General features: G+C 50.3%; 6 protein-coding genes across 6 annotated transcripts; all 6 read left to right on the top strand.

The window, feature by feature from the left end:
• Positions 1–306: 306 nt before the first annotated feature.
• Positions 307–2,398, top strand: EJ05DRAFT_441429 (ATP synthase-like protein subunit alpha; the record flags this gene model as incomplete). Its single annotated transcript, XM_033741990.1, has 6 exons — positions 307–378; positions 562–728; positions 789–845; positions 901–1,021; positions 1,073–1,556; positions 1,635–2,398. 6 exons carry the CDS (start codon positions 307–309, stop codon positions 2,396–2,398), a joined length of 1,665 nt encoding a protein of 554 aa, XP_033599156.1.
• Positions 2,399–2,932: 534 nt separating this feature from the next.
• Positions 2,933–4,084, top strand: EJ05DRAFT_512330 (uncharacterized protein; the record flags this gene model as incomplete). Its single annotated transcript, XM_033748327.1, has 1 exon — positions 2,933–4,084. One exon carries the CDS (start codon positions 2,933–2,935, stop codon positions 4,082–4,084), a length of 1,152 nt encoding a protein of 383 aa, XP_033599155.1.
• A 1,563-nt stretch (positions 4,085–5,647) lies between these two features.
• On the top strand, positions 5,648–6,872 carry EJ05DRAFT_512329 (uncharacterized protein; the record flags this gene model as incomplete). Its single annotated transcript, XM_033748326.1, has 2 exons — positions 5,648–6,673; positions 6,742–6,872. The coding sequence occupies exons 1-2, from the start codon at positions 5,668–5,670 to the stop codon at positions 6,870–6,872; spliced, it is 1,137 nt and encodes a 378-aa protein (XP_033599154.1). The 5' UTR covers positions 5,648–5,667.
• A 471-nt stretch (positions 6,873–7,343) lies between these two features.
• EJ05DRAFT_512328 (tubulin/FtsZ family protein) lies at positions 7,344–9,379 on the top strand. Its single transcript, XM_033748325.1, has 8 exons — positions 7,344–7,424; positions 7,542–7,600; positions 7,688–7,838; positions 7,894–7,981; positions 8,031–8,102; positions 8,154–8,657; positions 8,714–8,903; positions 8,952–9,379. The coding sequence occupies exons 1-8, from the start codon at positions 7,413–7,415 to the stop codon at positions 9,226–9,228; spliced, it is 1,353 nt and encodes a 450-aa protein (XP_033599153.1). The 5' UTR covers positions 7,344–7,412; the 3' UTR covers positions 9,229–9,379.
• A 165-nt stretch (positions 9,380–9,544) lies between these two features.
• Positions 9,545–11,394, top strand: EJ05DRAFT_512327 (uncharacterized protein). The gene is made up of 5 exons (XM_033748324.1): positions 9,545–9,807; positions 9,876–10,021; positions 10,098–10,228; positions 10,327–10,998; positions 11,087–11,394. Exons 1-5 carry the CDS (start codon positions 9,583–9,585, stop codon positions 11,215–11,217), a joined length of 1,305 nt encoding a protein of 434 aa, XP_033599152.1. The 5' UTR covers positions 9,545–9,582; the 3' UTR covers positions 11,218–11,394.
• Positions 11,395–12,951: 1,557 nt separating this feature from the next.
• On the top strand, positions 12,952–16,167 carry EJ05DRAFT_73084 (aspartyl-tRNA synthetase). Its single transcript, XM_033749935.1, has 2 exons — positions 12,952–13,103; positions 13,177–16,167. Exon 2 carries the CDS (start codon positions 13,196–13,198, stop codon positions 15,863–15,865), a length of 2,670 nt encoding a protein of 889 aa, XP_033599151.1. The 5' UTR covers positions 12,952–13,103; positions 13,177–13,195; the 3' UTR covers positions 15,866–16,167.
• Positions 16,168–16,192: the final 25 nt, after the last annotated feature.

Below are 16,192 nucleotides of genomic sequence, written 5' to 3'. Positions count from 1 at the left end.
GGATATTTTACATTATTGCTCAAAGTCTGCCTTTAGACATGAGATCTCTGCACCTTTTCGAGGCGGTTTGGTAGCAGGTATAATTACCATGATATCTACCCATATGTGAGGGCTAAGCTAAATTCGAAAGGGTTGAGTGCACGGGCGTTTAGTCAGCACCGGCGAGGTGCAAGTCTGTCGAACTTGCCAAACTCCTCTTCTCTCCCCGAGCTTTCATCGCATCAATCACCAATCTCCCCTCCTCTCTTCAGCTTTGATATCAATTGATAGCAAAGCTATCTCATAAAGCTCTTGAGCATAAGAACCATGTTCTCAAGAGCCATCCGCCAGTCCGGCCGCCGGGTCGCGGCAATTTCTGCATCCAGCAGAATCGCATCTGTCAGTCAACCCAATCAGTCCGGCACAGCATCAATTCCATCAATTGCTTCATTCCGAAGCTGCTCTCTAGACTTTCCAAGGCTTTCAGAGTCGTGGTGATGCAGGTTTCGAGCTTTGTTGAGCTTCGTCCTGGTTGTACCAGGCCTATTCATACCGAGGGCTAACATTTTTTCAACCACGCAGACTCGGTCAACACCGGCAACTTTCAACACCGCATCAAAGCAACTTCGATCCTATGCCTCCGACGCGAAGGCTGCCCCTACTGAGGTCTCCTCTATCCTCGAACAGCGGATTCGTGGTGTCCAGGAGGAGGCTTCCCTCGCCGAAACTGGCCGTGTCCTCTCAGTCGGGTAATTAGAAACATGGACATTACTTGTGAAGGCAGAGCCTCGCTAACAGTCGATAAACAGTGATGGTATCGCTCGTGTCCATGGTATGGCCAACGTACAAGCCGAGGAGCTAGTCGAGTATGTAGTCTCGAGAGAATAGTGTTTCAAGGATGCGCGTAATAACGATCAACAGGTTCGCCTCAGGGGTGAAGGGCATGTGTATGAACTTGGAAGCCGGCCAGGTCGGTGTCGTGCTCTTCGGTTCTGATCGTTTGGTCAAGGAAGGCGAGACGGTCAAGCGTACCGGTGAGATTGTAAGTTGAGACCATTTTTGCTTGTCAAAGACAGTTCTAAAACAAAACCAGGTCGACGTTGGTGTCGGTCCAGAGCTTCTTGGCCGCGTTGTCGATGCTCTCGGTAACCCCATCGACGGAAAGGGTCCCATCAAGACCACTGAGCGCCGCCGTGCTCAAGTCAAGGCCCCTGGTATTCTGCCTCGTCGCTCAGTGAACCAGCCTGTGCAGACTGGATTGAAATCCGTCGACGCCATGGTACCCATTGGTCGTGGACAACGTGAACTGATTATTGGTGATCGTCAAACTGGAAAGACCGCCGTTGCTCTTGACGCCATGTTGAACCAGAAGCGATGGAATGATGGCAACGACGAGAGCAAGAAGCTGTACTGTGTGTACGTTGCTGTTGGTCAGAAGCGTTCCACCGTCGCGCAGCTCGTCAAGACTCTTGAGGAGAATGACGCCATGAAGTACACCATTGTCGTTGCCGCCACTGCCTCTGAAGCCGCTCCTCTGCAATACATCGCGCCATTCACTGGTACCTCCATGGGAGAGTGTAAGTGCGCCCCTTTCATAAAGCGCTCCACGGCTCAGTAAATACACCTATGTGCTCTCTGACACTGACTTTTCCCAGGGTTCCGCGACAACGGAAAGCACGCCGTCATCATCTTTGATGATTTGTCCAAGCAGGCCGTCGCCTACCGTCAAATGTCGCTTCTGCTCCGTCGTCCTCCTGGTCGTGAGGCCTACCCCGGTGACGTCTTCTACCTCCACTCTCGTCTGCTGGAGCGTGCCGCCAAGATGAATGACAAGCACGGTGGCGGATCTCTCACTGCTCTGCCCATCATTGAGACTCAGGGTGGTGACGTGTCCGCTTACATTCCTACCAACGTCATCTCCATCACCGACGGTCAAATCTTCTTGGAGGCTGAGCTCTTCTACAAGGGTATCCGACCAGCCATCAACGTCGGTCTGTCTGTCTCACGTGTCGGTTCCTCGGCCCAATTGAAGGCCATGAAGCAGGTCGCTGGTAGCTTGAAGCTTTTCTTGGCTCAATACCGTGAAGTCGCTGCCTTCGCTCAATTCGGTTCTGATCTCGATGCTGCAACCAAACAGACTCTGTCTCGTGGTGAGCGTTTGACCGAGCTCCTCAAGCAGAAGCAATATTCTCCTATGGCCGTTAACGAGATGGTGCCACTCATCTATGCTGGTATCAACGGTTACTTGGACAACATACCCGTTAACAAGATTCTGCAGTGGGAGTCCGACTTCTTGGCCCATCTCAAGAGCAACGAATCTGACTTTTTGGCCACGATTGACAAGGAGGGTGCCTTGAGCAAGGATCTGGAAGGCAAGCTGAAGGAACTCATCACAAGCTTCACCAAGAGCTTCCAGTAAATTTCCGAAAGAAAACTATAGGAGTATGTTTCGTGTATGACATGTATTGTGCCGAAGCTTACCAATACCTTAGATGTAATATAGAACATCCCTCTCTCCAAAGCGCATGTTAGAGGGAGCTGCCGATACCTGCGGAAACGATCTTTCTTCAGATCCTGATCCTTGACTAAATCTCACTCTACTGTACGAGCGTGCGACTCTCTATGTTGCTTGGCAGTAGTAACTAGCTAGATGCGATGGCTTTGGCCGTGTATTTATCTTGCAAATGCATTTCCTTGTTGTCCAAATTCGACCTCGTTACCCGTGACAACAATGTTCGCACTTATTCACTCGACGTTCACGCGCCGAGGACACATCCGCACTGCAAATGTTGATCTCTGTAACAGACAAGACCTCTTCTTTCTATTCACTAATACAATAGGCACCCACCACAACTGACTACAATATGGGTCTCCATAAAACTGTACCATTCAAATGTCCTGAACTTACTTCTCCAACTCGCGCGAGTACGCAAAATTTCGGCTTATCGTTAGGATGATGATTCCCGATAGGTCTCCCGAAATACCACTACTTGCCTTATCCACTTTTTCATTCCCGGCCTCATCTACTTCGTCTGACCTGCGGCATGTTGAAACATTCCGTTACAGTCCTATTGATGACAGCTTGGGCAATCCGAGCGTAGGTGCTGCAAGACGGTATGCCGAGCTGTACCACCTTGCTCTCACTAGCAATGGGGAAATCAGTCCCAAAACGAAAGTTTCGTTCACGGAAGACGAGACCATAACAGAGAGGCCAAAGTTGAGGAGAATCTCTGCGAGAGTCGGTGGCTACCGCGATCAAGACATTGCTGCCGAAGCAGCATCGAGCTCCCTGGAGTTGGATCAAGTCGCAGAAAAGTCGGAAATGCCGCCTTCGGCGGCCCTTGAGTCTTCTACAGCAAGCCAGTATGAATCGAACAATAAATCCAGGGATGAGGTCGAGCTCGACTGTGATGATACGACACACCAGCGTGACCCATGCACGGACGCAATATACCACGGCCTGTCACAAGCTTCACCTCTCATCCTAAGTAGACCAAGCAGTACTATTACCTTCTCTGACGCCACATCTGAATACCACGAACGTGGACCGACATCTTCGCTCGACTCGACATCTAGCTGCTGTATCGAACTTGAGCACACGCTCACGCTCGCCAATGCGCTCATCGGATCTCTTCATGCGGATATCGATATGCTGCGCCTATATATGCGCCGCAGCGACGCCGAGATACAGAAGCTCAGGCAGACGGTGGATTACTCAAACGAGGTGCTAGGAGAAACATACAATATTATTCATTCGTTGGAGAAGGAAATCAGTGAGGTGGTGAGGAAGCTCGAAGACGGGCAGGCATCGGGCAAGAAAGGGGCTTCTGGTAGCGTGTCTGGTAGGTGGTCGAGAAAGTTTGGAAAGGCCATGAGGGGAACGGATCTGCTCCAAAAGCTGCGAGATGATCAAAATATGACTGCGTGGTCAATGACCAATCTCGAAAGCAGTCTACATTTCGGGACAGAACGAACAGAGTCGGTGTCGTTCATGGCATTGAGAGGCTTTCATGGCAAGGTACGGGAAAATGCAAAGGACTTGAAGAGCAAGATTGAGCAATTCATTGAGAAGGTGCGATTGTGTCAGCGACTGCAGACACGTTGAAAGTAGTATTCCCGGTCTAAGATCTGGCCTTGGAGCAGTGGACGTAGGAGTCAATTCTTGAGAAATCGACGATTTGGAAATTTGGACGTAGAGCAAAATAGGCGTGTGCATTGCTCTAAGTTGTTGACAATGGGAGTTACCTTGGGAGGCATAGGTATGGAGTTTCGATTGCCAGGTTCTTGGAGGTGCCACTACCCTTTCTGTCTCTGTACTTACTCCTGCTTGACAGCACATCATCCTTGATAGCCTCCTTCACTTTATGGAATATAACGCAGCATACAGTGGTTTGTTCGGTGCTTTCTCGGTTGCTGTGGTAATCGTAAAGATCATACTCCTCAGGAGCTATGATGGGTGTTGGGACCTACCTTAGATCCCCAATACTACTTGAACATACCATACATACCCTGAACGCTCCGAGGCCATTGAATCAATGAAATCACCAGAAGCAAATCATTTAAAACTCTCGTTCGATGCGAACGAAATGTTCCATTGTAGTGTTCTCTCTGGTGAGGACGATTTGGACGACTTTCAAGGCCATAAGTATGGCAGGCCACCATCTGAATGAACAAAACTTGTGAGCGGGACTTCAAATTCAGATACCACATTGCACGGGCATTCTTCTATTTAGATACATGATGAGAGCCTGTCATTTCTTTTGGTTAGAAGCTTAGCTTTCCACACATTCTCACTTCTCACCTCCCTTAGGCGACAACTGACCCATCATACGTTGCCTGTGTGTCCTCAAGGCCGTCTGAGATGACATCTTTGCCACATATCACCATTACGTCTTTGTATTGCTCCTATTGTTGGAGTGGCCATGCTTATAGAATGTGCTTGTATCTTCTCAGTTGTAGATAGCTAAAGCGTAAACAGGCACAATGCAGTGTCAGAGTGACTATGAACGGACCTGGACTAGAGACCATATTACGGAATACTAAGGACCTACCAAAGTAGTGGAGCAGGTCGAATTTTCAGCCGTTACAATCTTGGTAATGAAGACAAACTTCTGAATCTAGAATGGACGATGTAGGTGTCTTCCTGGCGAGGTGAGAAATGGCACTTGGGCCACGAGATCTACAGATACCACCAATTTATGGCCCTGATCCACTTTCAATCCTTATATGGCAACTTCGAAACTCACTTTTACCGTAGAGTTTCTTTTGTCCTCCAAGTCATTTTTATCTGCTAGTGCTATATACGTCGTTGTTCGACTGACTCTTGCGTTACTCCTCTCTGGTGCATAGTTTACAGATGAGCATGGGTATCGGGTTTGATACTGCTGTACTCGCAGTTTTGTTCCTCTCCGCTGCTATTGTCAATCGATCGGAAGGGCATTTCAACAGACGATTTGGAAGGAAGGCAGCTCCTGGTATATTTCGAGCCGGGACGGCAGTGACGAAGCGCTGTTGCGGTAGTCACCATGAACGAAGCCATATAAACAGTCCACTCGTGCCATAGTCTCTTCTCGGCCTCAACAACTTACCACCGCGCACGTCTGCTTCCAACTTTGTTTTACTCCATTCAACCTCGTTGATTTTCTTCAATATAAGAAACAAAGTCTCTGATTTCTCCTTACAGCAAACATGAGCTCTTTCCTCCCACTGGTATCAGAAACCAGCGTTGATGTTGGCCATGACTTCAAGGCCGAGCCCAAGGTCTCCCAAGGCATCAAAGTGGTAGTGCACGAGATAGATGATGATTCTGGCAACGAGACCCAGGTCGAGCCCAATCTTTCGGAGAATCTCAACCCGCTTGATCGGGAGGTCGACAGTGCTGTCCCGGATACCTATGCTGAGTACAAGCCCCCAGTATATTCCAAACCAGGCCTAGGATGCCCATGGAAGAAGAATACTCTCAAAGACACCGTACCCCACTCTGTCAAGGATCGAGAGATCATGTGGAGCACAGATGACATTGCCGAGCTCGAAGCCAATGGACCTGTCATGACTCCTGCAATGGTTTCGGACCTGGCGCTGCGTATCATGAAGTCCGGAGAGAAGTTGAAAGAGTCTGTCAAGGAAATTGAGATTCTGGAAGAGACAGCCAAGGCACTGGGTGCTGTGGTGGCCAGATCAGTTTGTGTGGATGATGTTCCAAACGCTCCTGTCGATGCGGATGCTAGCAATAAGCAGCATGTCTCGAAGGTCGATGTGGCGCTAATTAGTGAACGCCCTTGCGATGCTCCTTGTTCATCGTGTGAGAAGATGAAGTGTGTTCCGAAGGGAGATTTGCCTGTCGAATCGATTCTTACATCTGCTGAAGAGCCCTACTTTGACAAAGTCCGTGAGGTCCAGCACGACTTGGAAAGGGTAACACTTGAAGATGTAAAAATCTTGGCCAAGCTCGAGACTCAAGCCCATGGCCATATCGAGAAGGGTGGAGAGACAGCCAAGCTCCAATCAATTGTCGACTCCCGTCACAGATTTGAGAAATCGTTCGAGGATCGAGAGGCAAATTTTGAGAGAGTCAAGCACGAGATCGAGGAAAAGGAGGAGCATGATCCATCCAGTGTTACAAAGAGTGATGCTGCCAAGCTCGCCCACTATGAAGCTCGCGCACATGGGACCCTCGAGGCAGGAGGTCCTGCTGGTATGTTACGTCCTGCATCTCTCTGAAAGACTTGCTGATGTTGATACTTGACAAGCACATGCCCAAAGCTTGGCGCGCAAGAATGAGACGGCTTCAGTGGCTCATTAGCCAGCAAAATCAATGGGGAGAGTACCAAGATGACGGCACGACCGTGAGCCAGCTTGTGAAACAGCTAGAGGAAGTCAACAGTATGTCCTAATGGAAACATGTGTGTATCAAGCATTCTTTAAGTCGCAGACGAGATGAGGGGGCGGGAAACATTGGTATGATGGACGCGTGCTTCATCAAACAGCAGGTATCACTGAAGATACATCATCTGAGAAGTGCTGGCTGCTAGCTTTTGCGTCGAGAATTATGCACTTCTACTTTCACATCCACCTTTATCGGCTTCTTTTGAGAGCTTTAGCGTGGTGGCGGTGGTACATCACGGAGGCTTCCACTTCGAGTACCGATGGTCAAATTTTGCGTTGTGTACCGTTGCATTCAACAACGTACTTCAGTGAGTTAATGATGTAGTGTTATAATAACACTTGTCGTGATGCTCTATCTCGAGAACTTCTTGTGGATGTTTTGTGGGGGACACGTGATCTAGTGGGACCAAAACACAACAACCCCACATCTTAGGGACGGCGCCAATATCCACACCGCTCTTCAGCCTCGACATTGACCAGCTCAGCTGCACTCCTGAACTTCTATCGAGAACCAATTCCTTGCTCCAAAGTCACACCGGCTGTCCATCATGAGAGGAGAGGTGTGTAACCCCCAATTGCTTCAATATCGACGCGTCTTGATGCATGGCGAAGCTTCCAGACAGCCCCTGACTACAATCTCCGAATCCCATCGCTAACACAATCCTCCTCAATTCTAGATCTGCCACCTTCACATCGGCCAGGCTGGTACCCAGCTTGGTAACAGCGCCTGGGAGCTGTAAGACGCCCTAAGATACACCTACAATCGTCTCAAACCCTCGCTACGAACGTTCTGAGATACAATTACTGATGCCCAAGTCCTCAGGTACCTCCTCGAGCACGGCCTCAAGCAGGATGGTCGCCCAGATCCCGAGAAGAAGGATACCGTCGATCCTGGATCGTATGAGACATTCTTTACCGAGACTGGAAGCGGAAAATACGTCCCTCGTTCAATCTTCGTCGACTTGGACCCATCGGTACGTTTGCGTCCTGCAATGCTTCGAAGCAACGATCACCACTGAACATGGATAGCCTATTGATGAGATTCGCACCGGCGCCTACCGCCAATTGTTTCACCCTGAGCTTTTGATCAGCGGCAAGGAAGATGCTGCAAACAACTGTATGCTACAATGAAGGGCTGGAAAGGCAAGATGCTAAGGGACGTACAGATGCTCGTGGCCACTACACAATTGGAAAGGAGCTTGTCGACAGCGTTATCGACCGCATCCGTCGCGTTGCTGGTAAGCTGCCAAGCCGACTGAGAGTCGTCAATGAAGCTAATGTCTACACAGACAACTGCTCCTCCCTCCAGGGCTTCCTCATCTTTCACTCGTTTGGTGGAGGTACCGGTTCCGGTTTCGGCGCCCTTCTCCTGGAGCGCCTGTCGACTGACTACGGGAAGAAGTGCAAGCTTGAGTTTGCAGTTTACCCGGCTCCCCGTGTGTCTACCGCCGTAGTCGAGCCTTACAATGCCGTTCTGTCCACCCACAGTACCATTGAGAACTCCGACTGCACGTTCCTCGTCGACAATGAGGCTGTCTACGATATCTGCCGTCGCAGCCTAGACATTACCCGTCCCAGCTACGAGCACCTCAATCGACTCATTGCTCAGGTCGTCAGCTCCATTACTTCATCTCTGCGTTTCGATGGTGCTCTCAACGTTGATTTGAACGAGTTCCAGACCAATTTGGTACCGTACCCGCGTATTCACTACCCGCTCATCAGCTACGCACCTGTCATCTCCAGCCAGAAGAGCACCCACGAGAGCTTTAAGGTCCATGATCTTACCTTCCAATGTACGTAATTGAAAGGCAGGATCCTCATGGGTATAGTGAAAGCTGACTATCACAAGGTTTCGAGCCAAACAACCAGATGGTGGTCTGCGACCCCCGCAACGGCAAGTATATGGCTGTCGCTCTACTGTACCGCGGTGATGTAGTCCCACGTGATTGCAACGCTGCTGTTGCTGCTCTGAAGGCTAAGGCCTCATTTAACCTTGTTGAGTGGTGCCCAACTGGTTTCAAGCTCGGTATCAATTACACGTAAGCAGTTCGGCATTATTTCCATGCTCCGTACTGACATCTTACTAGTAAGCCAATGGCTGTTCCCGGCAGCGAGCTTGCCGCTGTCGACCGTAGTGTGTCTATGCTTAGCAACACAACCGCTATTGCCGAAGCCTGGTCTCGTCTTGACCACAAGTTCGACCTCATGTACAGCAAGCGTGCCTTCGTTCACTGGTACGTTGGAGAAGGTATGGAGGAAGGTGAATTCTCCGAGGCTCGTGAGGATCTTGCTGCTCTCGAGAAAGATTACGAGGAGGTGGCCTCTGACAGCCTTGAGGAAGGTGGTGAGGAGGGCGAGTACTAGTAACCTGATATTGTTAAATACCCCGGCTGTCTCTCTTCCGGGCAAAATCTGGTGTGGACGCCGATTTGGAGCTCGGTCTATGCACCAGGGGGTAATGTGTTATTCTCACGCGGGATTAGCGAGTGTCTGGAGTAGCAGAAACTTTTTCGAGATTTAGGTAGAGAAACATGGTATACTCTCCATGACGTACTTTGTGCCATGATAACCTGTATGATTGTCACGGACCAGTGAGGTTACTTGCATGGATGGCTGCACGACCAAATGAAGTCTAGCTTAGCGTCCCCACCTCCCATAGCATCATTCTTCCAGTCAAACCAAACGAAACACCTCAACACACAAGCCGGTTGATGGAGCATGTTCTCATCACACTTCACAAAGCTTGCAAATAAGTTGCCGACGCTCAGCAGCTTCGGCTGGGGAGCACGGCCAGAGGCCATTGACATACCAAGTGTGCAAATCTTCGACACGGAAACGGGAACGGAGAAGCGGATGCGTACGCTGAAGCACCTGATCAAAGCCAATCATGCCAACCACTCGATAATATACAACGAGCTCCGATTCCATAACCACACACCTCATGTGAGTTGGGCAACGTAGTTTTAGATTTTAGGCATGAGCGAAATGTTTCTGATAAAAAGGGCCACTAGATTCTCGGATCGGCGTTCTGTCTAGGAGGCACATCCGAGCATCTCCATGAGATATACGAAAAGGAGACGAAGAATCTCGAGCCATGGCAAGAGTCACCAGGCGAGATTTCGCTGTCGGACTGGCGGGATTTTCTAGGCAAGCGAGAGTATGTACTGATAGCATAGTTCAGACCTGTCAAGAGCCTGTTTAGAAACATGCAATTCTCACAATACTCGAACTAGGTATCAGCGCGCCTTCATCGACTTCTTCGAGGACCAACTTGTGCTCAACGGCTACGACTGGCATCAATTGCTCTCTGACTTCCTCTTCGCCGGGCCCGCGCCACTAATTCACGAAATGCTCGTCAGCGGCCGTACGCACTCCCTCTCTCCTTTTCTCTATCATAGCAACCAAGACACGCGACACACTAGATATATATACATATACTGACACATGCAACCTACCACGCAGTCGGCCATCCATTAATCCACCTTGCATACGCATACGAACTCTCCAGCTCCACCCTCGCCATCGAAGCCCTCGCTCTCGGCACATGTTTCTATACGCCTGCGCACGCCAAGTACCTCGACGACCCGGCATACACGCAGCCGCCCGCCAACCCGTCCGCCGACCCCCTTGTCATCCTCGCGCGGGTGCGCACAGATGCGCGCTTCGATGGCCTTTTCGATTCACGTAAGCCAAAGAATGTGGATGTTGTGTTCGAGCAGGCGGAAGAGGCGCTGTTGGAGCACTGGAATGCGTGGACGTGGACGGCAGCGACTGATGCTGATGCAGGTGCGGATGTAGATGGTGCGCGGGGGGCGTTTGAGCGTGCGCAGAGGGCAGCTATGGGGTTACTGGTCGCGAGTCGAACACACGGCCAGAGGTTTGATTTCTTCTTGTGTCACTTGTTGACGAGCAGCCATGCGGTGCGGGTGTTGCTAGGGGTTGTACCGGCGCGGTGGCATGTGGTGCTTGTGCGGCAATGGTGGCTATTTGTGCTCGCGGTGTATGTGGCGCAGATGAGGCCTGGGGTTGAGATGGAGCGGATCGCGGAGGTGGATGTTGCAGGGAGGGGATGGGGCCATGTGCAGAAGGAGGCATTAGGGAGTGCGTGGAGTGCGGATGCGCATTTTGTCAAAGGTGAGCTTTTTGTCTTCTCTTTGTTTTTCTTGAAGTTTGTGTTCTATATGAGAGAGTTAGGACTGACATTTGTTGTGCGTCTGTATAGCACTGCGAGCGATGAAGGTTGCGGCTGAGACGTGGGGTGGTGATGAGGAGGAGCAGTTCTATCTCAAGGCCGCTCTGAAGTTTGCGGATGAGTTTGATGATTGGGGTGGGTTTGATGTGATGATAAATTAGGAGTGTTGTTTGTACCTATATATGCATCGTGATATTTGCTGACTGCTGTTTACATCAAATTCCTGTATCTGATACTGACCGAATGCGGCTAGACTGTGAGGGCATCTGCCACTTGCTCCTTGCCCGGGTGGCAAGAATAGTCGCTGCCGAGCTTATTGTTGATACAGTACTTTTGAGGATTACTGGCTTATGTCAGTAATAGCAGTAGGCTACTGTCAGAGATTGAAGCAAGCTCATGGACACGTGCGGCATGCCTGCTCGCGTACTTGCATACATACCTGCACATTTAATCATGCCCAATGCTGACCAATGACCTGCATATCGTTGTGAAGAAGCTTTGAGGCTATCAGAAGGCTAGACGAGCAACTGAAGGTCTGGATGCATGAGTAATGCTATATATCGTCTACTGTGTACGTGCAATTGAAATGGACGGTCGAGACGAGGTTGGTGGCGGTGGTGGTGGTGGTGATAGTGGCCGGTGATAGTAGTGATATCAGTGGTAGTTAGTTGTAGTTGGTAGTAGCTAGCGGTGATTAGTCAAGGAAGGCACGCTCGTGAGTCGTCCTTGCCGAAGCGAACCGTGACGAGGCTTTGCTTACTCAGCGCAAGGGTTATCGACCTCGGGAGATGACATGTATTACCTTATGATGCTTCGTCCCTATCTATCTATCCCAGCCAGGATATGTGGACGGCTTCTTAGAATGCATAACAAGTATTGAGTCAAAGACTCCTTGGCAGCAGAGGCAGTAGTATTTGTATTTAGATCTTAGCTAGCTTGGCGGTGGAGGTGTACAGGAGGAATGCCATGTTATTGACAACGGGCATTTCGCAGGGATTCAGGGAATGCGATCATGGGCAGCAGCAAGCTTTTCCGGCAACCGGCTGGGCACTCGGCTGGCGGAACAGCGAGAGAACGCCACGGGTTGCAAGGGCACAATACACGATAATGATAATGTTCATGCGATGAATTGGTGACTGTAAATTGAAAGAGTTGGGGGCGTGTCTGTGACTCTGTAGATCTGTATTCTTTCTTTGTGTTCACCTGCTGCTGCCCAGTGCTGAAAGACGCACACGCACGTTACGTCATAATGAGCAACCCCAGCTGCCATCGATATCTGACCTCGCTCCACTCAACCTTGTCAACAACCGAGTCACCGAGCTATCCCGGCCTTTGACGCCTCCTTCGGGCACGGAGACGCACAAACTGCGCGCTCTGTTTTGTCCTTTTGCTTGCTTATTAGCATCCTTCACACGTCTTGTCTGTTGTCTCCATCGCTTCAATATTGGCCATAATACCACACATACACCTACGTACGCATACGCATACACATACATACACACGCTACCACTCGGCAGCCTTTACCATTCAACCTGCAGCTAGTATCCATTCCGTATATCGCGTACATTACTAGCTCCAGCCTCTGTCGCTAGCCAGCTTCCGCTCGTCATTTCTTTCCTCTTAGACTTGCCCCACCAGCCGGATACACAAACAATACTATCGGTGCATGACCCAACATCTCTACGCGTCTGCCGTCTTTGTTCGTTCTTTGTTACTCCTCACTAGAGCTTGGGATACTTCACCATGCCTGAACCAGCGGCTCAGAAACGCATGAGCTCGCTCAAGCAGGCCCTCAACAAGCTCAAGATTGGTGGCAGCAGCAGCAACAGCCAATCTGCCAGCGACGACGAAACAGTGAGATCTGGCATCATCCACTCTTCTACCGATCAAGTCAAGTCTCCAGAGGCTGCAACTCCTAATGGCGCCTCGCCAATAGGTGTTGCCTCGCCTCCTGTCAGAGGCGTTAACCGTGGCCAGTCACCACGCAACAGTGGTGTCTTTCCTCGAAGCAGTGGCACATTTTCTCGCAACAGTCTAGGCTCCCACAGTCCGATTCGCGCTTTGAAAGGGAAGCTTGGCCTTGGCGACGCCGACGACTCCTCCGCCGACGAATTGCCCCTCAATCGCGATGGTGAGCCCATGAGCAAGAACCAATTAAAGAAGCACGAAAAGCAAGAACACCAAGAGTTGAGGAAAAAGCTCAGAGAAGAAGCCCAACAGCAAGCAGAAAAGAAACGGAAAGACATGGAGGAACGTGCAAAGACTGAGGAGAGCGCTGAAGCAAGAGCAAAATATGGTGTCAAGGGTGCCAATATCTATGCAGGCGAATGGAAACACGAAGATAGGGTCGATGTCACCACTCTCACACCCAACGATGTGGGCAAGACTGTTTTCTTCAGAGCTCGTGTCCATCACCTCCGTAAGATGAGCGCCAAGCTGGTCTTCTTGGTTTTCCGCCAGGGCGTCTCGACGATTCAGGGAGTCCTGACAGAACACGCTCATGTTTCCGAGTTTTTCGTGTACTGGGCCGAGCATTTGGATGTCGAGAGCGTTGTCCTAGTTGGGGGCGTCGTGCAGGAGCCCAAAGTCAGTCAGGGTCAGGTTACCGGTACGACCATACACAATATTGAGATCTCAGTCCACTCTCTGCACGTCGAGGGCCAAGTGACTGAAGTCCTACCCTTCAGTGTCAATGAAGCAGAGATACCTACCCCTGAAACACAGCATGATGGAGACCATCGAGTCAAGGTGTCCGACAGAACGAGGCTGGCAAACAGGGTCATCGATCTCCGTACCACTACTTCGCAGAGTATCTTCCGCGTTCAATCAGGCATTTGCAATCTGTTCCGCGGCTACCTGGATACTCAAGGCTTCATCGAAATCCACACACCAAAACTACAAGGCGGTGCTACTGAATCTGGTGCGAGTGTCTTCAAGATTGACTACTTCGGTAGGCCTGCCTTCCTGGCACAAAGCCCTCAACTGGCTAAACAGATGTCGATTGCCGGTGACTTTGGTCGTGTTTACGAAATCGGCGCTGTATTTAGAGCAGAGAACAGTAATACCCATCGCCACTTGACCGAGTACACTGGTCTCGATATTGAGATGGCCATCGACGAACATTACCATGAGGTGCTCAGAGTCCTCGATGGTACTTTCAAGCATATCTTCGAAGGGTTGTACAAGAACTATCGCCGCGAAATTGATGTCGTCAAGAAGCAATATCCGCACGAAGACTTGGTATGGCTAGATAAAACACCAATAATCCCTTTTAAAGATGCCATCAAGCTCTTGAATGAGTCTGGTTGGAGAGACGAAGAAGGGAATGAGTTACCGATTGATGAAGATCTGGGTACTCGAGACGAGATACAGCTTGGTAAGGTCATCAAGCAGACCTACGGAACCGACTATTACGTCCTGGACAAATTCCCGGCGTCTGCACGGCCTTTTTATGCCATGGTAGATCCTAATGACGAGACCTGGACAAACTCCTTCGACATTTTTGTGCGCGGGCAGGAGATTCTTAGCGGTGGTCAGCGTATCCATGACGCAACCATGCTATTGAAGAAGATGGAGAAGCTAAAAATCGATCGTGGGTCCATGGATGACTATATCCAAGGTTTCGAATGGGGTGCGCCGCCCCATGGTGGCGGCGGTATCGGTTTAGAGCGCATTCTGATGCTTATCCTAAACCTTGGTGACATTCGACATGCCTCAATGTATCCTCGTGATCCAAAGAGCCTGCCAGAGAAGCCAATCGTCAAGCAGCTACGCCACCCAGAAGCCAGCACGATGCACCCTCCGTGGGAAGGATCCGATCGAGTCACGGCACATCTGGACTTTCAACCAATTGAGAAGCTGATAGCAAATTATGGAGACGCTACGAACACATCCTGGCTGGAGCCTCGAATGGAGATCTGGCGAGACAACGAGACTGGGGCTGCGGTCGGTTTCCAGCAAATCGACAGCTACGCCATAATCACCGGCGACCCACTCTGTCACCAGTCTCAATACATCAAGATCGCGACCGCGTTCCTAAAATATATCACAAAAGAGCGTCACTTGAAACCCATATGGCTGCTTGTGGGTGCCCCGATGGAGGAGATTCTCGCAAACAGATTCAACTGGCGTACCTTTTCCGTAGTCGCCGAGCAACGTCTCGATACCTCAAAGAATGCTGCCGCGCATGACAATGACCTTCAGCGCAAGATCAGACACGCAGAGAAGGAAGGTGTCAAGATCCATGACTATCTACTAGGCGCAGAAATACCACAGGAAATCAAGGACAGGATTGATAAGCGAGTCGAAGACTGGCTCAAGGGTCGCAAAGGCAAGCAAATGCATCTTACTGACATTCATCCATGGCAAGACCAGGAGCATCGTCAATATCACTACGCGCAAGACAAAGACGGCGAGATTTGTTGCTTGCTCGTCCTGTGCCAGCTCTCCCCTGACCATGGCTGGCAAGTCAAGTACGCGCTCGATTTCCCTGGTGCCCCTTCAGGTTCGATCGAGTACATTGTCTCGCACGGGCTTAAGGCTCTTGCAGCCAAGGGCTGCGAAAGTGTCACGTTCGGTAGTGGTGCCAGCTCCGAGTTCACGCCCGGCCACAATCTGAAGAAGACGAGAGTCAAGGTCCTGAGCAAGGCGTACAAAGCCATCACTTCTGAGCTCAAGCTCACGAACAAGTCGGAGTTTAGAGAGAAGCTGGGTGCCGAGGGCGATCCGTCGTATCTGTGCTACCCACCTCACGGGCTTGGCCCAATGGCCGTGAAGGCCATTCTAAACTTCTTCGAGGATGAGGAATAATAAAAGGGGTGTAATGACATCGCAAGGGATAGAACGGGATATGGATTGGAGTGGATAGGTGCGGAGATGATGGACTGGGATGGATGTCTGTTGTCGTAGGTTCGTCATTATTCTTGACTTGATCAGGCTTGAGATACCTCTATTGTTTACTGTAGTTTTGTTTCGCTCGCTGTTGAAGTGCGTTGCATGATAGTTTGAAAGCATCGGAGAATTGAAATAGTGCTTACTGCTTATCATCACCATCATCACCATCATCACCATCATCACCATCATCACCATCATCACCATCATCACCATCATCACCATCATCACCATCATCACCATCAT

This window comes from Pseudovirgaria hyperparasitica, assembly GCF_010093815.1.
Source record: "Pseudovirgaria hyperparasitica strain CBS 121739 unplaced genomic scaffold EJ05scaffold_11, whole genome shotgun sequence".
NCBI lineage: Eukaryota > Fungi > Ascomycota > Dothideomycetes > Acrospermales > Acrospermaceae > Pseudovirgaria > Pseudovirgaria hyperparasitica.
This window is presented reverse-complemented; position numbering and strand designations above follow the sequence as displayed.